Source organism: Dromaius novaehollandiae, chromosome 5, assembly GCF_036370855.1.
Source record: "Dromaius novaehollandiae isolate bDroNov1 chromosome 5, bDroNov1.hap1, whole genome shotgun sequence".
In the NCBI taxonomy this organism is placed as follows: Eukaryota; Metazoa; Chordata; class Aves; order Casuariiformes; family Dromaiidae; genus Dromaius; species Dromaius novaehollandiae.
Genome location: NC_088102.1, coordinates 47,252,365 through 47,278,757, shown reverse-complemented (window position 1 = coordinate 47,278,757; position 26,393 = coordinate 47,252,365). Strand labels below are relative to the sequence as shown.

The 26,393-nt window shown below is 37.6% G+C and overlaps 1 protein-coding gene across 2 annotated transcripts in view; it reads left to right on the top strand.

The window, feature by feature from the left end:
• Positions 1–26,393, top strand: part of EXT2 (exostosin glycosyltransferase 2) — an 82,472-nt gene that overhangs the window by 50,957 nt on the left and 5,122 nt on the right. For both annotated transcript variants that reach the window (XM_064512757.1, XM_064512756.1), the window contains 4 exons: positions 12,347–12,513; positions 20,163–20,306; positions 21,089–21,217; positions 22,442–22,524. In XM_064512757.1, the coding sequence (XP_064368827.1) occupies positions 12,347–12,513; positions 20,163–20,306; positions 21,089–21,217; positions 22,442–22,524 (523 nt within the window). The remainder of the gene's footprint in view (positions 1–12,346; positions 12,514–20,162; positions 20,307–21,088; positions 21,218–22,441; positions 22,525–26,393) is intronic.

Genomic DNA, 26,393 nt, shown 5'->3' with positions numbered 1-26,393 from the left:
CTTCAAATGAGGACAAAAAGCCCAAAGACCCTATCACTTCTGCTGTCTTACCAAATAGCCTCATCACCCCAATCCTGTGGTCCTCCAGATACTCTCCTGTGATCCCATCTTGTCAGGGCCTCAGTCTCACAGTTAGCTGCCTGTCTTTCTAGACCAAGATCCTAATCCCAAGTCTCTCCATCTCCTTCTGTGTAATACCACTGCACACTCCACGGCTTTGCTGTTTCCCATCAGTCCCCGTTTTTCCCAGCCCTGTGCTTTCTGCATCATAAGCCCATTCTGCCACTGCTCTTCTCTCAGAACCCCAGCTGGAAGTATAGATCCTGACATTGGTGAGCTCCTTCACAAACTCACTGTGCAGTGAGTAGGAGAGCCAGGAGCCATTGCCTTCTATAATGGGAAGTTGTTAGAGTTGACCTGTGGTACTTGTCTCCAGTGTGAGACAGCAGTGCTGAAGGTGCTCATTTCGTTTCTGTCCTTATTGCTGTGTGGGAGGAGCTTCTTCCAAGTTATGGACACTTATGCTAAAATCCTGAGCATTGTTTTGGTCAATTAATAAATCTCCACATTTATGATTAAATGCGTTTGCTTCCCATATGTGATACATATGAATTGGGCATTCTTTTCTGAATATGTAGGTGATGTGTTTGTGGGAAAAGAAATATTTCCTTCTAAGAATTAGTGTTTAAAGAATGCTAAATGTGGTGATAAAGCACTGTGTGAGTCCATCTGTCTTCAAATGAGGCGTGTCTTTAGATTTTCTTGCTTTTGTAATTCCCTTTCAGAAGCTTTGGCTGCTGCTTTTTCTACTCTTGGAAATTAGCTGTTCTGCATAGCCGTAAGAAACATTGTAAAAATTAATTCCTGACCACTTGTTTCAACTTATGATCTACTGACAGCTTCTCAAGAGCCAAGGTATTACTACCATTGACCTGGCTCATTTCCCATGCTGGCCAGTTGCTCTAGTTTAAAGTGGAGTAGTTTCTCACTTCACGCTGTTCTGTACTATTGCTGTGCTAAACACCTCAAATTTAGTGGTTTATTAAATGTTTTGCAATCTTTTGAAGTGAGAAGTGTTGTGTATAGATCGATGATACTAAAATTTTTGCAGAAAGTTTTTTTCTGAAAACAAACATGTTTGATGTTACATTAATTCTGTGTGTCCACTGAATGCGGATAGATTTGACCCACATGGATTGTTTACATGTTTTCCTTTGAGTGAGCCTGAAGTAAAGAAGAGTTGAAGCAAATAAATTATGATAATATTTTTATTAAACCGTTTTATTCATCCTACGTTTAGAAATTCCCCGCCCCAAATCCTTTGCCTGTAGATCTTAAGATGGTGGATTTGTTACCAGTTGAGAGCTCAGACAGTTTTTCCCTTATTTTAGACTGAGCATTGTGTTGCAGTAAATAACTATTTGTTTCTAGTGTCCCTTGTGTCTTTATTGCTGTTGTAACCATTGTAATCTCTTGGGCTGCGGCCAAAGAGAGGTCATTTTGATTAAATTAATTTGTTTTATTTCAGATCCATGCAGGGTGTTCTGCTTGGCTCGTCAGCCAGTCTCTCATTCAGTCTGTTAGTGAGCCTAATCCTTGGACTTCAAAGCTTCTGCCATTTATAGCCTGTTAAAGCCAGGAAGTTTCTGATGGATTAGGGCAAGGAATGAGTTTGAAGTTTGTAATGTGCACCACTGTCACCGATAAAGGCTAGTTTATTACCCTACAGTAGTATCTGCACTTTTATGGCTATTCTCTTTTAATTGGTTATAGTAAAGCTGAGGTGCTTAACCTCCTAGAGCATCAAGTACCGTATTTCCTGGTCATTTCCATATAAGGGACACATTTCTCTACGGAAATAAGTCTTGGCTTTTGTCATTGCAATCCTCCATGTTTTTATTTTGTTTTATATGTGTAAGTGGGAGGGCTGGGTGAAGGACATCAAAGGTATTTTACTTCGTGATGATGTGCAGTAAACTGAGAATTGGATTTGGGTCTCCTGAGATGTAGCTGGTGTAGTGGTACGCAAATATGACATGTGGCTGCTCCTTTCATTCTCTCACCAACACGAGAATAATATTATAATTGAAAATGACACTGAATACTCGTGACATTGTCATCAGAGAAAACATATACTGGAAATATTCAGAGAGAATATGTCCCTGGGAATGGAAAAGTTGAAGTACATGCAAATTCTGAAATCAATCCTGGTTTATTTTGGGGTTTTTTTTTGTTTTTTTTAACGAATGCTTTTATACTGGTAATAATACCTTTGTGTAGTAAAACTCAGCAAACTCTATAGAAGAAAACAGAATAAATATATGTTGAACAAAATAGAATTAAAAAAATGCCACATTTCATAAAGATTAAAATTCTTCTTGCTCAGCCTCAGCATTTATTAACGCTTGAGTGAAAAGATACATTTATCAGCATGACCTGAAAATGAACTAATATTGTTTTTTTCAGACCAATGATGAAAGTGAATTCTGGTCATTCTGCCATCAGTATTGCCGAGTGTCCCTCGGTATAAGAAAGACTCTGTAGCTGATCTCAGTTGCTGCATTGTGGAATGGTAATAGGAGTGGGGGATGCTTTTCAGATATGTGGAAAACAACCTTTGCAAATCTGTCCATGTCAGGGGCAGATGCAGCTCTCCTCTCACTGATGAAATGTTGAATTTCTTGTGTTGGCTGACAGTAATGTGACTATGAGTTGTGTTTTGCTCCTAGTAAATTTCTGTTTGTTCTATGGTTGAATGGAATTACAACTGGTAAGATTACTTTTTCTGCCCCAAATTCACTGGTCTTGAATTGGTACTTCTGTCTAGAAGACCTTTACAACAGCTTTTCAGTGTGTTTGGAATTGATTTGTAATCATTGGTTTAATGTGGGTAGTCATAGAAGCTACTGTCAGCAGCTATGAAAATCATTAAAACAGTGTATTAATTCCGTTCAAAGCTTACTTAATAGACAACTGATTAATTGAATAGCTGATTGGAAATTTTTCACCCAAATAGCATACAGAATTGTAAAGCTGGAGGAAAAATAGCCACATATGTAAGGGTAAAACCAGCAGCAATTAAAAAAGAAATTTTCTCTTGCTCGTACAAGGTCGTCAAGGACGACTCTCGCAACTTGGAGTGTTAAAGAGTTACATATGCGAGCCTGAGCTCATCACTCTGTTTCCTTTATAATCAGTGAAAAGAAATAATCACCACCATCTAGCCTGCCTAGATACTTGTTTTAGGGTGAAATTAATCATCCCCCTAGAAGGATCTTTTTTTTTCCTCCACTATGTACGGAGGAAATAAAAGGTGACTAGTGCAGGCTTCAAAACCTGAGCTTTATGCACCTGTGTGCCATACTGGCATACATGCCACTCGCCTGAACAGAGCAAAGGGATGCAGAGGTTTTCTCACAAGGCTCTTGAGAGAGAGACAAAAATTAGTAGGCATAAAAATACCCCAAACAATGTTTCAGTTATTTTTCTTAGGCGGATTGTTTTTAGGGCTGGGACAGTGACCTGGCATACAACTTCTGCCTTCTGAATGGGAACAACTCATTTGTTGCTGTGCCTCAGTTGCCACGTGTATAAAATTAGTGTAACGATATTGCCTTAGGTAAAATGCTTTGAGAGCTATAGTGTAAAATTGTTATGTAAGACCTGCATGGTATTATTATAAGGTAGATGCTGAGTTTTCTAATTAGAAAGTTAAAGCATGTTCTTTAAATTCAAATTAAAAGTAAAAATAACATAGGAAACTGCTTTCATAAGTGTAAAATACAGAAAATCTCATCTCATTTCAAAACATTTACAAATATTTCTATGCCCTGGCCACATTCTTATAGATTAACTAGTAGTTAATCCCATTTTACAGTTTCCATAGAGCTCCGTAGAGATGAAGTTGTCAAGATCACTCAGTAAGTCAGCTTCAGGACGCAGAATAGATTCAAGAAGAGCTTGTGCTTTGGTCTTTATTTTGCTTGGTTGAACACACTTCCTTCCCATACTTTCCATCTGAGAGATACATGTAGACATAGGTATATATGGTGGAAACTATGTTGGGTATTTTGATGTTGTTGCTGAGTCTGTGCGCTAAAGTAGGAACATTGTGCTTTGGATGAGTTTGGAGACTGAGGATCTAATCTTCTGCTTTTAAACTCAGAATATTACCAGTGTCTTAGGAAAAAGATAAAACAGCTACAGCAGAGGAATATATGAGCAACACAGAAGTCTTATGCAGACCTTTTGAGATTTTCAGAGTGTTTATCGTGGTCAAAATGTTGGATCTTAAGTGTGAAACAACAGAGAGGGACTATCATACATGATGATGATTTTAATGTGGCACCTGAACACTTTTTAGAATCATTTTGCTGATTTTTAAGTGCTCTCTGGATTTAGGGCTTGTGATCTCTCATCTGTCTTTCACTGAGTATTGCATATATACTGAGCCATACAGTGTATGTAAGAAGCCTGTGAGCACAATAATAGTGTTGGCAGACTCATGACTACATGTACGGTATTAATAAAAGAAAATGGTGAAAAGCTTTGAAATATAGGAGAAAATGATTTTTTCTAACTCACTCTGCATCCATTAAAATAAACATTGTGGTCCAAGTGTCTGCTTCTGGAAATATTTACATAGACAGGATTTTTCTTCCCTCTGTTCAGCCAAATACTTTTGCTCTTTCTTTTGAATTTAAGTCCTAATTGCTAGTTCTGAAATTCAAGAAAACAGTTTATGATAGAAATTTCCACTAACTTTTCATCACACAATCTTATCTACCACATAAATGGTATCTCTCCCTATATATATATAAAGGGTATGAATGCATCACTGTTTGTAAATATGCAACAAGCTACAAGTCGAGTGTGTTGTAGTTTGACTCCTTTTTTAGGTTCAGTTTTGTAAAAATCAAAAGTGTCATTTAAAGAGTGTGTACTTTCTGTGTAGTTGCATCAGTTGTGTCAGTTATATCCTGGAGCTAAGTTGCTGATAAACTCACAGTAAGATGCAGACTGTGAGGCTTATGGATATTATTATGCTATTTCAGTTTGGTAATGCTAATGGGCAATGCTGATATAAAACGCTGGGGATAAGGAACCTGCATATCCTATGGATTACTCTAACTTAAGTAAGAGTTATCTTTTTTTTTTTTTTTTTCCTGTTGTGTATTTTTTGTATGGTATGCCTTTAATGATTGGCACTGATAGGAACATTTTGTTGAACTTATGTTTAGGTTTTGACTTAATGTGTCTTGACAATGCCACTTCCTAATTAGATAAAGAACTGTTTGATGACTTTTCAGTCTTCCATGAATTATCTTATTTTACAAAACCTTCCCTTTTCATGTGAAAATGATGATATTGTCTATGTAATGATCATTTTGCCATGTTATTTTCCAATAAAGTTACTCTACAAATTCAGCTTAACAAACCTATCTAAGGCTTTACATAACACACTGGAAACCAATATTCTGTTTCCTTATATGTAGTAGGAATTCTTTGCATTGCAGTAGACCAGTACAAAAATGGTAATGTGGGTTAAAAGTACCTTTGTTTAGAGATTTAGTTCTTTGTCTGAGCTGCTGAAACGCCTGGACAGAATTCTGCACTAAGCCATTTGTAGAAATTTCGGTAATACACAGATCTGATGTGTTTGATATTATTTCTGACAAATTTTTGAAACTTTGTATATCAGCTAAGTTCTGTTGTTCAGTCTTCCAGACTGAAAAAAGGACTCGTAAGGCTTCTCTCATCCATGTTCAATTAGTTGAATTTATTCAGGGTACTGCAGACCAATTAGAATGAGCATCAAATAAGAGATCTTGTAAAAGATCAGAGAGAGCACACAAGGGCTGAGGGTGGCATTTGGGATTCTGTGCAATCGGAGGTATACAAAGGGAGCATGTTTAAGGATGTTTTCTGCCAGTTTTTATTGATCTTACTCTACCTCACACAACTCCTGGAAAAGATTTTTCCTTTTTACAGTTGAAAGTGGGCTTCATATAAGTTGTGGGAAATCTGAGCTTGTTATGAATTAACGCTCTGGTGCCACATAATCAAGTCTTGAGAAACTCTTAGCTGTTCTCACTGAAGAAGTAGAAGAGTCATGTTTGAATGTACATGCCTATCCAGTCATCAAAATGCCATTATTTTAGCCAACAGCCGGATCTTTAGTTTTAAGTTGCCATATTGCTGTTACTACTGGAAAGGATTCAGTTTGTACTATCAAACTGCAAGTGCAGCAAACCATCTGCATCCAAATATCACTTTGTATTTTTCAACTTGATATTACTTTGAATGGGTGACCAAGAATATTGTTTAGCTCTGTGCAGCAGCCATATTTGTTCTCCTTTCCCTAGGTTGAAGGTAGAAACTAGGAATTGATGATTTATAGTTAGAGCAAATAACTTCCTATACAAATGCACTTCTGTCTGCTGACCAGATAGAGAATAATGCATCTACTGCTAAAATATCCCTTCAGATGCTATTAATTTCTCACTATCTCAGAAGTAAGGATATGGTAAATGATGCTTTGTAACAACATGGTTGATCCCATTTCTCTTTTTAAAAAGATAATATACTACATTGAAATAATAGTTTCCATTATTTAATGATCCCTCTCATGTCATTTGTAGTTGAGAAACAGGGATGGGTTTCAGAGCAATTATTCTTTATTATACATAGGGATTTTGTAAGCTTGTGTTACTTACATTTTTGTTTCAAATCTGATGGCAAGTCTAGGGAAAAGGTGTGGAAAGCGAAAGGTTTTTTTATTTTTTCCTTTAGATTATAATGAAATTGCCTTTGTCTCATGATTGTGTTCCCTTCTCCTCTTTGTCTTTCCATGTAATTCAACTGGGAGTTCTAGCTGAGAAATGCATATTTAGAGGATGTGTTTTGCTATTCTTCATTAATATCTATTAATATTGTGTTTTAAATTTTTAATTTTTAAAATTAAGTGTTTTAAATTGAATGTAACTATGGCACTTTTTTCTTGGGATATGTGAAGTCAGCACTGATTTTGGTCTTGCAGTTTGTGGAAATCATCTTGAAATCATGCTTGAAAAATTTGCTGTGTGATGCAGAGTTGCAGGACTTATGGTGGGATTGTGGACTGGCCAGAAATGCAGTCATGTATGCGGTTATTTGGGATTGTAAACCATTAGAAGTGGAAGCTGTATTTGGAAAAGTTTGGAAACTGCTGATCTCTCAAATCTTTCCCAGGCAGTTAGACAGATGCTAGACCTGTTTTTAGAAGACCACAAGGCTTTTTCTGTGGGTAGCTCCTGTGGTCAGTGCATCGGTAGTCCCAAATAGCACTAAGTGCCAAGAATGTCCTGAGTCTTGTTGCCAAGTAGCAAGTGTATGCATTAGTCAAACACAAGTATTTTGTAGTCCTTTTGATACGACATGCAAGAGGAGGTGCTTGCTAGCCCCCTCTTCAGACTTGATTTAGAGATAGACTTTTCTATGCTCCAGAGATCTGTGGTGTTAACATTTTAGCTGCATCACAGAAAGCCGTCATTAAATTTAAAAGAGGTAAGGCATAATTCCCACTCTGAACATACGTTTTTACTTTTGTATGGTTAAAAGTTCTGCAACAATCTTGAAAGACTTCATCTCTGTTGTCCATTACTTTTTGTCTTGGGCTTCTTTTTTCTTTGTCATACACCATTAAATAATACTAAGCCCCTTTACTGTAAGATAAAAGCAAGTACTTTTACCCTGTTATAAAAAAATCTCCTAAAATGAGGATGTCCCCTCTATGTGTTTTACTAGTGCTCCGATTTCTCGGAACTTTACCTTTCCAAGCAATAGCTGATAATTCAGAGTGTGGTGGTACAGAAGTGACAGACCCCATCTCAGACTCTTTTTTAAGCCTCATTCCTCCAATGTATATAAAAAAGTGCAAATACTCTTCTTTTATGGTCTTCCAAAGTAATTACAGACAGTTTTAACCTTCCTGTGGATTCTAAAACTTAGGCTTCTGAAGTAGCCGTTGTCTTTTTTTATTGACTCTATATTTCTGTTGGAACTCCTGTAGCAGGGCTGATTTGGGACCAGAAAGTCTTTGGATTGCGAGACTATCTCCCAATCAAATCCATCTCGGAAAGGAGTCTGCTATCCTTTGTGATAGTTTTTTTTGCTCAAGTAGTCAGTATAGTTGCTGCCCAAGTTACATTGTGTCATTAGATGTCCAATGAGATACAGCAAATTTTAGCATCAGATCAGCCTTAGGCATTAAGTGATCTAATTCATTTTGCATAGTGCAGAGTAACTGGTACCCTAATATGTTACTTAAACTTTCTGAAAATGCTGATATTTTCTGTTCATTTCCTTAAATCCAGATCAGAAACTTTTTAGTTTGATTCTCGAAGCACAAATATTTTACAGTGATGTACCTCTTTGAGACTTGGTGACTTTGAGAGAATTTCCAAGATCTTAGTAAGTCATGTGAATTTAACAGGCTCTGTTGACATCTGAGCTGTATGCAGATTATAATTAGGTTACACTTTCATTTTTCATACACCTATCGTTACTTTTTCTTCTGTTCTAAGCTTTTTATGTAAGTGGCCAGTCTCACAGTAAGCCATTGAGCAGGTGGTTTCCCAAAGGGCTAGAAGTTTAAAGCATTCTTGCTTGCTTGCTTTTCTGAGTTCTTTCTCATTCCTAGGGGCTTTTCAGTTTCAGTCTGTTTCACTGTATTCCTATACTGAAATACCATCTTTGTTGCTGCTTGGTTGTGGATTTTTCATGTGTATATAGCAGACATGAGAAGAATAAAAAATACACGGAGCATGTATAAAACATAATCTTTGTTGATAGATATAAATACAAATTTACAAATACATACATACTTATGGCAATTCTGGGAGCTCTTGAAACACTTGTGACACTGATTCTTTTGGAGGCCTGACAGACTGCTTAAAATTCTTTTATATCAATATCAGATTGTAATTGGATAATTATAGGCAATTAGTCTAAGGTCTTTAAGTAGCTTACAGATGTTAAACAGTCCACTATCTCTGTGAGGTTATTATGCACACCTTTGTAAGGTGCATGTTTGTATCTGACAAATATGGGTACTTGCATTTTGCACAGTAAACCAGTAAGAAAGCAGCGAGTAGACTTGAGGGTCCTGCTTTGCAGTAAACTCTTACAGTCGTTATCTTACTGCCTTCTGACATTAGGATGACTAGTATGTTGAAAATCTTTGAATTCAAGATGGTTCAGCCAGGAATCGTCCAAGATGTTTTCTTTATATTTGATTAGCAATGTTGAGAATAAAATGAGCTCATTGTGCTATAGTTTGAATCTAGTTCTTAACATTTTGTTGTGGTCCCAAGTCACTTGCTGTATCTCTCTGGCTGCTGTCTGATGGTGACTTCTATTGCAGCCCATTAGTAGTAGCAGGGTTTAATCCTTCAGAAAGGCTACTAAGCAATACTGTAAGCTATTTGAGTAGGCATCAGTATTTGGAGTGATGCCTGCGCCTTCTACTAGAAGGAAAAGAGGTGACTAGAACTGGACCAAAACCTCCATTATGTGGAAAACACAAGGCCTGGTCACAAGACCACCCTGATAAAGGTAGATTTTATATAGTCACTTTTTCATTCTCACAAGAACAACCTTAGGGTAGGAAACTGAATAAAAACACTGCCACAGTAAATATCTATCTCTCTGTATTTGTTCTCCTTTCTTTTGGCCACCCATGCATGCCAATCCTTCTTTCCAAGATAGAGCTCCAAGAAAAACTGACTTTTGAAGACTCTTGGTGCGGTTTGGAAAGAGGGTTTTGTTTTCCCAGTGAAGCAGTGTTTGGACACTGGCGTCTTTAAGCAATATGTAGCTCTGTGTTTTTAGGAGTATTTTGCGAGTTGTTAAATCTGAGATGCCCAGGTGGCAATGAGAATGTGGACGCTTACTCTTGGTTGCACATTCTAATTATGTGTTTTGGAATGGAGCAGCTAGTTCTTCTCTAGTAGTAATTTTCTGCCCTTCTAATGCAACAGACAGACTGTGGAAAAAGAGCAAAGCTGTCTTGGAAGCAGAGCTGATTCTGGATTATTATGGAATTGGAGAAGTATGTGTGTGCATAATTGCATCACTATGTAACTCATTTATTTTTGGTGTTGTCTGTACCCCACTAATCGTCAGATCCTTCTGCTAAGAGCATTTCCAAAATCTGATTATATAATTTTGTTCACAAACTGAAGCTGCTCTCTGGGATTAGGGATTTTCTTACCTCAGCATTTACAATGCCATTTTCCTTGACACTCATGTTCCCTTCCTCCTTTCGTTCTCAAAACACAGAAGCGCCATTTTCTGAATTTCTCTATTAGCTCCCCATGTTGTGGTAGGTTACATTCAACCTTCCAGCTTTCTTCTTCATGACCTAGAACAAGTTCCCTGCTCATAGACTCACAGATCGTTGAGGCAGAAGGGATGGTAAGATCATCTGGGTTTACTTGTAAGTCATATATGTTCTGTTTAACTCGAGCACCTCTTCTGTGGTAGTATCCAGACTTGTTCCAAAGACGAGGTGTGCAGGATCAGTTGCTATCCTTGGTAACTTCCTCCAGAGGTTAACCACGGTTGCTGTTGAAAGTGTCTACCTTATATATGCTTTGATTTTTTTTCTGGCTTTGGATTCCAGTTGTTATTTTTTGTTATGTCTTTCTCTACTTGGTTAAAGATATATGGAATTTTTATTCCTGTGTAGATACTTGTACATGTTGATCAAATCCACCTCTTGCTTGTTCTTTTAATAATCTAACCCGATTGATCTCAAAGTTCCACTGTGAGGCATATTTTCCTGCGCTCAGGTAACTTCTGTGGTTCTTTTCTGCACTGTTTCTGATGTTTTAACATGCTTTGAAAAATACAAATGCCAGAATCAGAAGTATTTTAGCATCTATCCGACTAGGTCTGTATACAGAAAAAATTGCTTTTCCCTCCTTAATTCTTGCGACTTGCCTGTTGACATATGCAAGAATCACATTAATCCATTTTGCCCTAGTGACATGCTGAGAACTAATGTCCACTCTGACCCCTAAATCCTTTTCAGCAACTACCTTTAAGCGAAAAGCTTCCTTGTTCCTAGTGAATAACTTTGTGTTGAGTTGCGACAGTCTGTTCTTTGTTCAAATGGATCTAGTTTACCAAGTGGCTCAGACAGCTCTGTACGACCTTCTTGTCCTCACTATTTTGCACATCTCCAGGCTTTATATCACTTGCAAATTGATGCACGTTTAGCTATTTATTGTACTACTTTTTGATGATTTGGTGCTTTTTGAGAAAGATCAAATTGTGTAATAATGACTACTACTAACAGTTGTGTGCTAGAAAATGTAAGTGGTTAAATGTGTGCATTTAGAAGCAAGGTTTAATATTCAGTCCTTAGTTTTATTGTCTTGGTGTTAGCTTGAGATCTATACTTATGCCTCCAGTTATGCTTTTGTAGGAACAGAGTATGATTTTGAAAATTCTGAGTATTTGTAGAAATTTGCAGAAACTGTTAATGTACCAGTTAAGATGCTACATTTTAAACATAAGTGCAAATCTAAGGTTCTCACTGTAGAGTGAATTGGATACCATTTTGTATCTACAGTTTTTGTTGCTAGCTGAAGCATTGTTTGACATAAAAATTTTCATCGCTCTATACTGCAGTGCTCTGTTCTGCTTGTAAAGATGCTGTCGAGCACAAATAGAATCCTTTCACATTTGTCCAGCTTAGTTTATCACTGTCATTTAGGACTTTAAAGATGAAAGAAATTACCTACTTACATATTCTCATACAGAATCTAATCCTTAGGTTTAATAGCGATTAATATTTTAGGTATATCTAGATTTTAATTGTTATAATAAAATTTATTTTGTCAGCACTTAACAGAACTCACTTTCTTGTTTAAATTGTTTATGACGCTGGACTTGCTGTCAGTCATTGTATGCTGCTTCTTTAGATTCTTTGAGCAATTACAGTTGGGTAAAATATTTTTTCCTGGTTCCTGTACTAAACCAATGTGTAGTATCACTGTCTCTTGTTATGTGATTATCACAGACTGCTGTGGTGGGCAAGCTGTCCCCACAAACAGCTATCTGTGAAGCCCTTAGCAAAGAACAAAGGTGGAAAATGTAACTGAGCTTCTCTCTGTCTCTTTCCTTCATATATTTATACTTTTGCCTAACTGAAAGATATAAATTGACCATCAAAAGCTTTTTTTTTTTTTTTTAAGGATGCGAGAGAAAAGGACCGAAGAGATCCTTGAGGCAGAATTGCAGTCTTGTTCAGAATTAAATTATAATATTGAACGATATTTCTTTTAATATTTCTCTCCAGATTCCCTATGGCCAAAGATTCGTGTTCCACTGAAAGTTGTTAGAACTGCAGAAAACAAACTTAGTAACCGCTTCTTCCCCTATGATGAGATTGAAACAGAAGCAGTGTTGGCTATTGATGATGATATCATTATGCTAACCTCGGATGAACTCCAGTTTGGATATGAGGTAGGAGAATTGTTTTTTTCCGGTCACTTACTCTGTCCACTTCAGCATTGCATGTGTATATAAGGTGGAGAAAGCAGTGCACAGTCTGCTTATTCAGATAGTTTCATCTCTCTACACACTGTAGCAGTTCAATGCTGATTGAAATGTGCTTAGGGACTGGATTTAGGAGCTCAGAGGGTTACAGTTATTCAGATAGTCATTGTTTTGTAGAAAAACTGCTAGCCAACAGAAATTTGTTGGTAACTGGCATAGTTAGGCCAAGAGACTCCAGAAAATATTAATTTATGTAATGGAAGCAGTCTGGAGACTGTGAATAGGATTCATCTTATCGGTTTCAAAAACTTTTTAGACATGACAAATCAGAAGTAGTCTTCAAGTTATTATTTCAGGCATTTCAAGAGCTTTGTATTAAGCAAGAATTGCAGGGTTTGCCATTCTGTATCTTTGACCATCTTTCACCTGAAAGGACTGGCTGCTATGATGTGCTCCCTTCAAGGAAAATTAGTTGTTTAGTTGTCCCATTAATGTGGTAGCCACTTATGCACTTTAAAATGAAAAGAAATAGAGCAGTTTTTTACTGGTCTCTTAGCTCATAAACAGCATTTTCTCTGTTGCTGGGGGTACATTGCTGTCAGGTTCTTCCTGTATGAATTGATGGACAAGACAAGTTTCGGAGATTAAGTGTTGAGAACAGAGGAGGCCTCTTGAGGACAAGCCAAAGTAAGGTGGAGCGCAATGAAAAGGGGAACTGAAGAATGTCAAGGAGGGGATGCCTATGTGTCATATGCTTGAAATGGCAAAGCTTCAACAGCTGCTGTTGTAATGAGAGTATCAATAAAAAGAAAGTTTGTCCAAATGAGTTACACATGGCAGTACAAAGAGGTGAAAGTTTTCATAGTCATATTTGAGTTGTCAAAAAGTACACTCGTTTAAGGCAACACTGTGGTCTTCTTTCCAGAACTTCAGTCTGAATGAATTAATTTTGTCCTCCATTTGAGTATATGACACAGTTCATAATTTGACGTTACTGATACACCTGTGCATTTAAGATAAATGTGCCGCACTTGCAAATAAATCAGAAACTTTAAAAAATGTAATAGCATATTTTAAGAAAGATTTGAGTGATTTACTCACACCTGTACCTGCAGTATCATGAACAAAAAACCCCATGAAACTGGTTAATTTTGTTAGCTAAATTCAGTGAAATAATGAAAACCAGTATTCTCAAGGGTTGAAGGCAAATTAAATGCGATAGTTGCTTCATTTTTAATAATCTTAAGTGCAGTTGTTAATGCAAGAAGATATTTTTTAAAGAGAAGTATGTTGGAAATAAGTCCTCAGTGTGAATGTGTATATGATAAAATATGTCTCACTCTCCCTCTCAAATGCAAGAGACCTTTAGCAAGCAATGAGTTTTTAGACTCAAGAAGTTACTTGTGGTAATGTAGGTAAGCTGATGTAATAACAAAGATGTTAAGTAGTGGAGACAGGGGTTTAATCTATCATGTGCGTCTCCAGAAAGAAAATACTTCCTTTGCCAGTTTAAGAATAACAGGTTAGTACATGAAGTGTGAAAGACAGAATGAAGAGAAGACACCTGAAAAAAGAGGTTTTATGGCCACATATGCCTTTTCTATACTGTATTGCCTGCACTGAGTGTTTTAAGCACTGTGTTGCAACAGCAAAGCAATGAAGTGTTGGCAGTTCTGCAAGCCAACTTACTTTTGTCTGTGTTGGTGCTTGTTCTGAGGGTGAGCTGATGGAAAGAAAAATAGCAAATCTATAACCAGCACGCTGTGTAAATTCTGGCTCCATTTCCAGCTTGATTTTCATAAAGCTGTTTCAAAGTAAATATAAATAAGTTTTGTAAAAACCTATGTGATTGTCTAAGTAGTTCCAAATGAATCTCTGCTCCCGACAAAGCAGACTTGGAGGGTTTGGAAGCAAGATTCACATGCAGTACTGCAGATGAGTTTCAGCTGTATGTCAGCCAGGAGTCATGAGAATTAGAACTGTGAAGCTCATATGTCCAAAGCATTAATTTAAAATTCCACTGTTGAGAATATATCTAATTTCACATAGATTGAGTCTTGTCACTTAGGCAGGAAAGTGTTATCCTCATGAAGAAAGCTGAGACAACGAAAAGTTTAAGTGAATTCCCCTGTAGTCAGTGTGATTAGGTGACCGTTGGGACTTACAGCTCTTCATCCCCAGGTGTAACTGTTGGACGTTGCTGTCTAATTTATTGGCCTTCTGTGGACCATGTGCTTTGATTGCAGGGATTACCCCAGTAACAGTCTTTGCATTCTGTGTGTGAATGTAACTGTTTGGACACAAGATTGTTTAGTCTGGCAGACTAAAAACTGTTACTTTTGCAGTTCTCTCATTTTATTATAATCCAATTCCATTTTAATTCTGTGAATCCAACTTAGTACACAGCCACATAGATGGAAAATTAAAATGCCTTATTGAGCAGCTAGCTTTGACAAACCCAAGGCTACTTTGAATCCTTATGTTTTGAGAATGCTTATTTCTGTAGAATAAATGATTAGAAATGTCTTTAAATACATCAGCACAGCAGGTTATTTTATAAATACACAGTTTTCCTCCTATGGAGGGTGGGTGATATAATTCCTACTCTCTGGCACAGAAATCAAGGCTGAAGATTGATCTTTCCTGTCCCTGAGTGTCTGTGACTTGCTTGACAGGCCTGAGCTGGCTCCCAGATGTTTAAATTGTCCTCATCTGTGATAATTTATTTATCTGTTTATGTGTGTTACCAGAAAAGTATCTCTCAAGCTCTTGACTCATTTGCAGGGGAACCCAGAGGGAACAGTAGCAGCATATAATGTTACTAGAAAGTTTTCTTTTAAAAGTACGTCAGCTTCTGCTTTAGTAATAAGAAGGGTTGGAAACGTGACATTCAGTAATTTTCTTTTCTTCTTCTAATACACTTGAGACTTTATTTTTAAACATGTGGCAAAACCCCCTCCGTCACAGTCTTGTCTGGATGTATAGAGCAAGCCTAAAAAAAACAGGAAACTTTGATCTCTGTACACTTTCAGCCATAAAAAATTATAGTAACACTCAAAGTGTCAGACATTTTTTACTTGTTAAAAGTGAACTATTATGGTACAGTGATTTATTACATAGCATAAATCTATTGGAGCAAGCAGGAAAATAGTCCCTGTGTGCTGCTGTATTAAGGTAGCATAAGAATAATCATGACATTATGACTTTTGAAAAAGAGGATTTCTGTAAGTTATATGACACAAACACATGGGTGAATTGAGGCACTACGGACAATAATAAACGAAACTGTTAAGGCAAGACAACTTTTCCCCACTTAACAATCTTCGTTGTTCACAGTATCAGAGAGTTTCAAGAAAAGGAGCACATATTTAGAGTATCGTAATGTTAAAAAATTAAAGCAGAACCATTGGCTGTTCGGGAAGCATTTGGTATTTCAAAAAGAGACTGCAGCATACGTTTTGGTCTTCCCACCTCTGAGTTTCAGCTGGCCTCAGGGCAGATTGCTTTGCATTTCTATCAATCTGAAAAACGGGGATAATGGTTTCCAAACATGAATTTCATGAAGATTTCTTATTAGGTACTTATGCAGCGCTTTACCCTTACAATGTCAAATTATTTTTATTACAGCAACAATAAAAATAATCTAAATTAGAATTGTTGCCCCGAAATCTTTCAGACCACGTATTCTGTGTTCGTAGAAAAAATAGTTGGGTGCATCGCCAAGTTTGTGCTTTTTCTATCGGAAACATTTTGCCTGCTTATAGTAGATGGTTCTTATTCTGTCTCAAAGCTCAGTTTTCAGTGCTTCATTTCTCTGACATTCTTTAAGAGTAAAAAAATCACCTCTCTAATGAATTGCATATTTATTGCACTAGGCTAAAATCATTGCAAGACTCTGAGTGCCTTCTTTAGAAGAACTGTTGCATATTAATTCTGAGTGTTAAAAATGTGTTTCTGACATTCCTTTAAGGAGGAATAATATAACTGTTTGCTTACCAAAAGATGACTTCTCCATGGGTAGCTGCTGGCCACATTCAAAGCTCTTTTCCTTCTTAAGTGACATACTTAAACACACAGCCTAGCTGAAATACCCTCAGGTCTTACTCGTCTGTAGTTCTCTTTACTTCCTAGCCTGAACTGTTTTGTTCTATTTCTCTGTGCCATCAAACAAGCTACCGCAGCCCATTCTCCATGTAGCTGAAAGCATGGAGAAGCGCTTCCTTTTCCAGATTTTTTTCCAACATTTATGCATGAAATGTACTAGACTGTATTAATAGTTACATTGCAGCTTCAGGAACTGTCTAATCAAAACTAGAAAATTTGAAACTTTTGTAAGCAGAAAAATAATCAATGTTTCCAAAACTACTGCGGCAGTGTTGTAAAAATGGCGCACTTTGGCTATCCCTTATGAATTAAAGAAAACACAGTTGATCAGCACACTTTCTCTCCTCCCACAGTCCCAGCCACACTTAATTCTCCCCTGGTCCTCAAAGGGATGGCTTATGTTGTTATTAAAAAAACAAAGCAAAACATAAGCACAGAGCCCACAAAGACAAGCAATGCTTTACATGCACATAATTTGCAAGGTAACTTCTTGATTTGTAGAAAGAGCTTTGAATGTGGCCGGCAGTTACCCATGGAGAAATCTTATTTTGGTAAGCAAATAGTTATATTATTCCTCCTTAAAGTAATGTCAAAAATACATTTTTAACAGTCGGAATGAATACGCAAGAATTCTTCTAAAGAAGGCACTCAGTTTTAGAAAGTCTCTTAGACTTCTCTTAGACTTGAAAACAAAGATTATCTTTTTCCCTTAGTGTCTTTCACAAGAGCTACGAAGTCAGAATTTCTTCTGTTAGACTTTTCATCTGAGGATTGGTTGATTCAAAAATATTTATCTTCACTGTTGTCTTGCAGAGTCATTGGAATAGTGTTGTCTGCTGAGAAGTATGCCCCTACAGACTTGGCAATGTGTTCTTCATTGCATGTGTCCCTTACCAGTATTAACTCAAGCCATCCTCCTTTAGTCTGAGAGAGCTAATAAGATCACTGGCTAAACCAGAATGTATTCCTGACAGACTAATAAATTGTAGGCAACCATCAAGTAAGTAAATGAACTGTAGTGCAAAATGGAGAGTAGTATAGGGATCATTACCACAGTTGCTATTCTGAATGCTTCTTTATAAACAGTAGCTGTATGTATTAATTTTGGCACAAAATATTTGTATTGGTTTGGGCAGTGAGCTAGAGGCAGCTCTTTGGAGACTTTCCAGGAATTACCATTGAATGAGCTAGTGATGAACATTATGAAGAAACCAAGGTTTCTGCTGACTTTCATAGCATTCCTTTTAAAAGGAATCTTTGTTTAAAACTACAAAGTTATGTTTTAGATGCATCAAACTGACAGTTTTCAGAGGCCAGAATCTGAGTAGTGTTGAGCCTTACAGTGATACGAAGAAATCTGTATTAGTAACGTACATTACAGTTGGCTTTTATTTTATGTCATTTGGACTCTTGAAGATCTCATTGAGAACAGAAACTAGAAAGAATATGAATCCACCGCTCTGTGTTATGAGGGCACTAAGGTCCCTTGGGAAGCAGTAGCTGAGTTTAATCTCTCCTTCAGCTGCCTTCAATATGCGTGGCATTCCCGCTACAAGAATTCTTAGTTCAGTACGTTACAGATTACAGTGTTCTGTCAGATCTTTTGTTGAGCCTTGGTAGCTTATGTTGCAGTGTCTTGCAACAGCTGGGAGATGGGTATTTTAATAGTTAGGTTTTAAAAAAAATACAATTTAATTATTCATTTTTTAAGTCCTAGGGGATGAGGAATAAAATTTTGGAAGAGGGAGTTGCTATACATTTGTCCTTTTGCTCTTTATTAATGTTTGTGATGTCATGTCAAAATTAAGTTAGGTATCCCAAGCCTTCACTGGTCTGCCAAAAATGTATATAGTTTTTAATTAGCTGATGGCACCAATTTGTGACAGCATCCTTTGAATTCTGCTTCTTGAGTTCCAAATCATCTCTGCTTTCAAGAGCCTTCTTTTGGACAGTTGCCCTATCTAAATACTATCCAAGTACTTCTGCCCTAGAACTGTCTAGAAAGATTGATTTCTGAATAAAAGTACAAGTCTGAGAGTTAGAAGATCTGGTTCCCATTCTTGTTTCCTATATGATTTTTGGCAGGTTTCCTCATCTGTACGTTTGAAATAATAACTACTCTCATCATGGGATTCTGAAGCTATGTTAGCTGACAGCAATAAAATGTGTTGAGATCTATAGATGAAAAGTATATGGTAACGTGAAATCATAGAAATGTAGATACAGAAGTAGTAAATTAATGCTGATTGTTTCATCATATTTACTTTGACCAAATACTTGCATAGAGTCCTCGTAGTCCAGGACCCCTAATTGAAATGTACTGGCACATAGGAAGTACCCTAAGGAAACTGCGGACAAAGCAAGCTTTTCAGCGTCATGGAATTCTATATAATACTTTCTTTACTGCAACTTCATCTGATCTTTGCTCTGAGATTCCTTTGCCTTCCGTACAGAGAGAAAAGTTTTGCTTGTGAAGTGGCCCTCAGGAAGTTAGGAGATTTTTTTTATCATTAATCTTGCATGCACCATGAAATTTGGTCATAAGTGACTGTTTCTATTTATTTATTTATACACTACCAACTTGAAGCAGAAACTCTTGTTACCTAGCATGATGTCTTTGAGAGTCAAGACTCATGTTCTTCCAATAAATCTAGCAGATATTGGGATAAAAAAGGAAAAAAAATAAGTAATTAGTCTGTATGAATAATGTGGATAAATACTAACTTCATTGTTGATCAGTAACAAATACTATGTATTTAGCTAGTATATAGCATTCAGACCCTTCTAAATAATTATAACCCTTTCTCCCTTTTAACTCCCGCAAAAAAATGACCATTATTTAATGTGGCTAGCAGTGTGGAGAACTGGGGTTGCGTTAATGATGCCCTTCTCCTTGTTCTTGTCTACTGTGTTTGATCCTGTCGTCAGCTGTAATGTAATGTATGGAGTGACAAGGATGGTATCTTGATTGTATCCAGCTGTCTGGAACAAGTCAGCGGCAGAGGCCTGCCATGTAGCAGTAGATCCATCCAAGCACCCACTAAAGAATGCCAGAAATATTAAAATATAAGCTTGTGTTAAGCCCCTTCCTATCAAAGTAAACAGATTGGTTAGATCCAAAGCCAGCTGTGAAAGTAGTTAGGCTGTAGCTGTATCTACTGAAGTTAACATCAGAAGTTCCATTTTAATCATGCTGGTTTTAGGTAGTGTTAAATTATTTTTGAGTAGTCAGTTGAATTCCTCTGCAACAAGGAAGTTGGTATTGCTTAACTGGCTATTTGCTCTGGAGAACGGCTTCCCTGAGTTGCAGGGTCTTTTCAAAGCAAACTTGGGCTTTCTCGTACTTGTTCCAGGCATCTTCCAATTTTGAGAATTGGAACTTGTCAGAATTGCGATGGTCTCTGGACCACTGCACTTCCTGCCTTTCATGAGTAGGTCCGTTGTGTCTGCGCAGTTGTGTTTGTTTGCTGTGAGGGCCTGGTAAGCACAGTGTCATGTTTCATTCTCCTCAGGTTTGGCGCGAGTTTCCTGACAGGTTGGTTGGATATCCGGGTCGCCTGCATCTTTGGGACCATGAGATGAACAAATGGAAGTATGAATCAGAATGGACCAATGAAGTCTCGATGGTGCTGACTGGGGCAGCATTTTATCACAAGGTAACTGTAATACTATAAGTAAAGGGAGGGTTCAGTATATTTTGCTATTAAATGATATAATGCTGTTTTATATCACACTATGATCTCTGATCATTTTTCATTTGAGCATTCAAGTATTTTTTTTATTGGACAGCCTTTGTGTTTCGCTTGAAAAGGCTGCAGTGGCACAAAGTGTCATTTGTTGAATTCTTAGAAGGTGAGATGGTTCAGGCATCCAGAGAGCAAGCAGTTCACCTTGAACTGCAGAAGAGCCTCTACTAATGCACGGCATGAACCTTTTTTAAGGAGCTATACGTTTCTATCATTGTTAAGTGAGTATTTTGTGACACCATGATTATGTTTCCTACAACAATCCAGGAAACAATTGCACACTTTCCCTAAGCCTCCTTCTCTTCCTGTTGCTGTGGAAACAACTGAGTTGTCTCTGCCTATAGAAGAAATGTTACATTCATAAACTTAAAGAAAAACTTGTCAATTTGCAGGGTGTGTAATTGATTACCTTTTGCTTTTGCAATGAGTGTAGCTTTGTAGCTAAAGGTTTAAAAAATGAAAACCAATCGAAAACAAATTTGTTTGCTGATCAGGGAAGTAGTAGTTACACTCTTGAGCACCCAAAAATGAGACTCTGTCAGCTAAAGTCATCCTTGGCTGAAGGTAGGATAATAGATTGCTCGTAACCTATCCTTACCTGTCTGCTGTTCAGTGACTGAAATGTTTAGAGTGTTACAGTTACTGCATCTCTATTTAAAATTGTATTCCCTCCCTTTCTGTCTATCCTGCAGTATTTTAACTATCTTTACACCTATAAAATGCCTGGAGACATCAAGAACTGGGTGGATGCTCATATGAACTGTGAAGATATTGCCATGAATTTTCTGGTGGCAAATGTCACTGGCAAATCAGTCATTAAGGTAGGGCTTTTCTGTAGTTCAGCTTTGTAAAGTTTAAAAACACGATGTACGCATCATATAAACTTATTTAGTAGGGTTAAATATACTACTTTGTCGTCTTTTTTCTCTCCTTTACTCCTAGAATGGTGCCACATTCTCTTCCCATTGTAGGAAAGCCAGTTTAGTAAAATTTTTTTTGTCAGTTGGGAACACAGAAATGCGTTTTTCTTTCTTTTCACACTCGTTTCTGGTGTTCATTGTAACCAGCTAGATGAAGTATGAAGAAGGTAATTTAAGTGATAGATATGTGTGTATATATATATATATATATATATATAGGTACACAAGCACATACATGTATTTTAACTATTTGAGATCACTCAAGGAAAGAAATTGCCAACTGTCCACAGCTCGCTCTGTCATGGACTGGCAACAGCTGATTTATAGGAATGTTAATTGCAAGAATGTTAATTGTAAGATCAGCTTTAAATGAACTTTTTATCCCCAAATTAATTTCCTGACATGTTTCGACACGTTTTCAGGTCTGGACATTCACTCTGTAGATTCATTTCAAAGTGTGTCAACTTGGAATGAGATTTAGAGGCCACCAGGCATTACTTCAATTAGCGGGGTCCACTTTCCCATCTGTCCATCATCATTTACTGGGACTGGTGGCCGCATTTCCTAGAAAAGTCTTTAGAAGATAAAGTGTGTGTTTTCGCTGAAAAAGTTTTTGAGCTGTACAAGGCACAGCAGAATAATTTGGCACCTCCGTGCGATTGGGAGAGTCTTGCAGAGTTTGCCAGTCAGCTATTAACTGGAGTGAGCGAAAGAGCGTCTGTTGGATTAACGTTACGGTGAAGTATGGGAAGCTATATTTCATCGCTGTTATGGCTGCAAGAACAAATGGTGTTTATACAGGGACCTTGGCAGTGAGAAAACAGTCATTAAACAGGAATTAAGGAGCTTGTCATCGCCACTTCTTTTCAGTTACAGAAGGCAAAACCCCTCCAAGCCATTTTTATTGGGCCCCTGTGAATTTGCAGTCATCCAGGCCAGATGGAACTGAATGGAGGAATGGAGTGACTTTTTTTTAAACAACTCCCCCCCCTCCCCCCCCGGCTTTTTTTGAGAGAGCTCAGCTTACACTGCAGGCATGTTCAGAGGTATTGCGCTGCTCGCTGTGCAAGGAGATTGATGTCCCTTCTGTTGATATTTGATGATATCTGGCGTGCCTTTGTGCAGGTGACCCCACGGAAGAAGTTCAAATGTCCAGAATGCACAGCAATCGATGGGTTATCACTGGACCAGACACACATGGTGGAAAGGTGAGTAACTACCCTTTATTCCACTGATTGCCTTGTTCTGATCCCTAGAATCTAATCCTGTATCTCATGAAATTAGGACCAAAAGTGCTCACTGGTTATATTTCTGTAAAATACTAATTTTGAAAGACTATCTCATGGATTTGATCAGCATAAATCATTCTCACAGAGGATGGTGTGACACTGAAAAGTAGACTGCTGCAAGAAAGGACTTTAGAAGGGTACCATTTTTAGCAGCTTTGCTGTAAAGCCTATAGAACATACGAATGAAATTCGGGTTTAGTGGTACTTTCAATACCACGACATTTCCATTTTATCATGAAAACTCAAATGTAACAAGTGTGAAGATTTTTTTTTTTTTTTAGTCCACACAGTTCCTAGCTTACCAAAGAGTGTTTGACTAACAAGGATATAAATTACTGATAATGTTATTGAATTTGTACGTTGCCTTTCCTCCAAAGTTTCTGAGGCGCATTGCTTCTGCTCATGAAGTGCATTTGCCTGCACAGTTTAAAGAAGTGTTTTTCAACAATGGTAGCATTATTATATTTTTGTGAGAATTTAATTTGGGAAGGAAGTATATATTTGAAAAGGCAGTTAGTGTTTAGAGTGAAATACTGAAAGTTGTAAGCATATGAGTTCTACTCCCTGCTTTACAGTAAAATAGCTTCCTAACCTTGTTCAAGACACTAAACTTCCACCCACCTTAGCTTCTGAATAAGTAAAATAAGGGAAAGTTTGTTCACTTTTGCAAAGCTGCTTGAGACCCTTGTTTGAAAAGGGGCTGTCTGAGAATAAATGTACATATAAATCATTAGGTGGAATTTACCCAAGACCTAGGACTGACAAAGACATTTCTCTGTAGGCTTCTCAGGCTGTTGCATCCTCCTTGCAGGCTTTGGGAAGAATAATTTGCAGTCACAGAATTGATGGGATGGGTAAGCAAGGATAGCCATAGTGCTGGAAGACACCAGCAGGAGACGTAACAATAGAAAACAAAGCAGGCATGCATTATACTTACAAGTGAGCTTTCTCCTCTCCTTCTCCACACTGCTCAGTGAGCAAATTTAAAATACTGTTTTAATTGACCAGCCTTTTGCTACTTAAATGATATTATGTGTTGAAATGTATTCCATGAATGAGTGCACAATTGGTTAGTAGGTTGGGGGCTTAGTTACATATGTCTGTATGCATATACACACACTTCATAACATGCACAAACATGTATAGTTTGGCTGATGGATTGTTAACCAAGTGTCACACCAGGCCTTGTAGAGTATAACCACCAAGATTAGGTGACAGATTATTTAGACCGTATGTATAAGAGTCTGGATTGGTTAAAAAAAAAAAAAAAAAAAAAAAAAAAAAAAAAAAAAGAAGAAGAAGGAAGGAAAATGCAAGTCAAATGTAAAAGGTACTCCATAAGATGGGAAAAAAATACTCTGCAGAAAGCTTCTTAAGGAAGGACCAGGAAGCTTTGGAGATCTTAAACGTTAGCTGAAGGAAGCACAAGAGGATGTACTATATCTCATAGTTCTGCACTGGCTTACAGGATGGGACTACCTGAACCCAGCTGAATTTTCCTATGATTATACTAGTTGTATTACAACCATATATAGGAATTTCAGTGATGGACTGGGATCTCATTAAGGCAGATACCACAAAAACAGAAGATGAAAAAGCAGTATTTGCTCCAAAGTGCATTATGATGCTAGGGAAAGGTCATGTTTCCATGTCTGTAACAATTTTTGTATCCTCAAAGTAAAGTGTCATTGACAGTTTATTGAGAACATGTTTTAACTGTTGCTTTGCTTCTCCCATATAATTTCTGACAGTGGAGATAACTGAGGTGTGGGAAATGTTAGGTTGACTGCAGATCCGCGTATTTTATTTGCCCAGCAAAAGGAGTAAATGCTGGGAGAGAAGCTGGGTGCAGGAGAAAAACTGTAGGGATATACTTTTGGGTGTATTCAGGTTTCATTTTCAAGATCATTAATATAATGTTGAAACTACATGCTAACACTTAACACCTTCTCACCCTGTGTTGTTCTTACTATCTACCTTCAGCTTATGAGATTTAGTTGAAAGTCTGACAGGGTTTCTTTTTCTAAATCTTCGAAGCTAGCTGTTCATTTTAAGTAGATAATAAATGCCAGAGAATTCCAGGGCAAATTTTCCTTACTTAGCAGTGAGTGATTCTCTTACGTCTCATATATACATACTAGCTACTTTTTGTTGGGCCAGAAGAGTAGCTGAATGGAAAAAGTATATGATCCCTAGCATATCATAAAAGAACAACTTGTACAGGTAACTATACAGTGGTGGGTACCTAGAACAGTACTTGGTGTATCAGGCAAAGAGCCATGATCAGCTTCACTTGCAGTTTCCCAAAGTGCCCGACTCCTTATTTTTTAGCATTCAGAAATTGTGGCAGTTAGTCTGAGCTAGTTACAGACCCAGATGTCCAGGGATCAACCTACTGGTTATGAAACAAATAGTTTATCAGGGTTGTCATGATCATGCATAACTGTTTAGTGTTAGGTTTCTGGTTCAGAAATAGCGCAAAGATGCACAGCAACCCACTGATGATTGTTTTGTGAGTGAAAAGAGTTCGAGATCTCAGTTGTGGAGATCTATCCTGGAAAGATGTGTAACAAACCGTTTCTGTTGGGCCCTTTGACGCTCTCAGGAGCGACAAAGGAGTCATGGTACTGTCAAACTCTGTCTCTTACCTAAGGGATGCCTTTTTTTCTTTTCTTCCCCACCAGTACTGAAGAATATTTACAGAGAATCATGGGAAAGCAAGCATTGCTATTCTTCTTGCTATCTTCTCCAAGATAAATAAATAAAACTTCAGCCTCTAAGGTTATCGAACTCCATCATTAAAATATATTAAGCAGAGTCCCCTTCTTGCCCTAGGTTAGGCCTTTGCATCGGGCCACAGAAGTTGTAGAAGGATCTCATAATGCATGTATTTACAGGGGGTGTTTACGTAGCAACAAGTTTTCTTCGCATTCGGCTCTCAGAGTGGAGAACTCTGTAAAATGCAGCCTAGAGGCCAACTGCTTATACAGTAAATATAACAAAGGGCTGAGCTGCTTCTGCAGCAAAGTTGACAGCAATGCCTTCTTTAGGGCAAATAAATATTTATTGGAGTCAAAATAGGAAGACATTCCCTTAACAAGCAAAGTGACCAGGTAGCCTGTGGCCAAAGGCTGCAGGTGCAGAGTTACTCTGCCAAAAAATATTTGGGTTTTAAGGGAGAGGAAGCTGATTAAAAGAGACTCTAGCCTACTAGCCTGGCCACAAAGCTGATCCAGTGTGCCAGGGGCAACAGGGCTCTCAATTTCTCAGTTCACACTAATTTAATTCCTTGTTGAGCACAATTGCATGTTGTCAGCAGAGCAGGGAAAAAATGAATAATTCTTGGAAGCAAAGATGCCTCTGTTGGTATGAATTTGCAGAACTGTGAACATAGCCAAGAAAAACACCTACCCTCCATATAAGATGACATGTTGTGTTTTTTTGGCTTCCTAGCTTTGAATGTTTAATGTGCTAGATGTCTTTGCTGTTTTATATTGCCCTGAAGTGACAGATGCTTTGGAATTCAAGTCATTTAGCTCAGTGCAGGGGATGAAATTCTTGGAAAGAGGCAACTTTCTTTCGAACACATTGTGTGGCTTGTATATGACACTTTTTTCATCTGAAAAAGCTGTTCCTGATTCTTGAATTTGATATTTCCTGAGGAGTAAGTTCTCTGACTCAGCCAGATGGTTAGAACATACGTACTTTTCCATTTTAATGTTATCATTTCTTTAACAATGCAGTGGTTTCTTGCTGGTTAAAGGTATTGTACTAGTGTGCTTGAACAG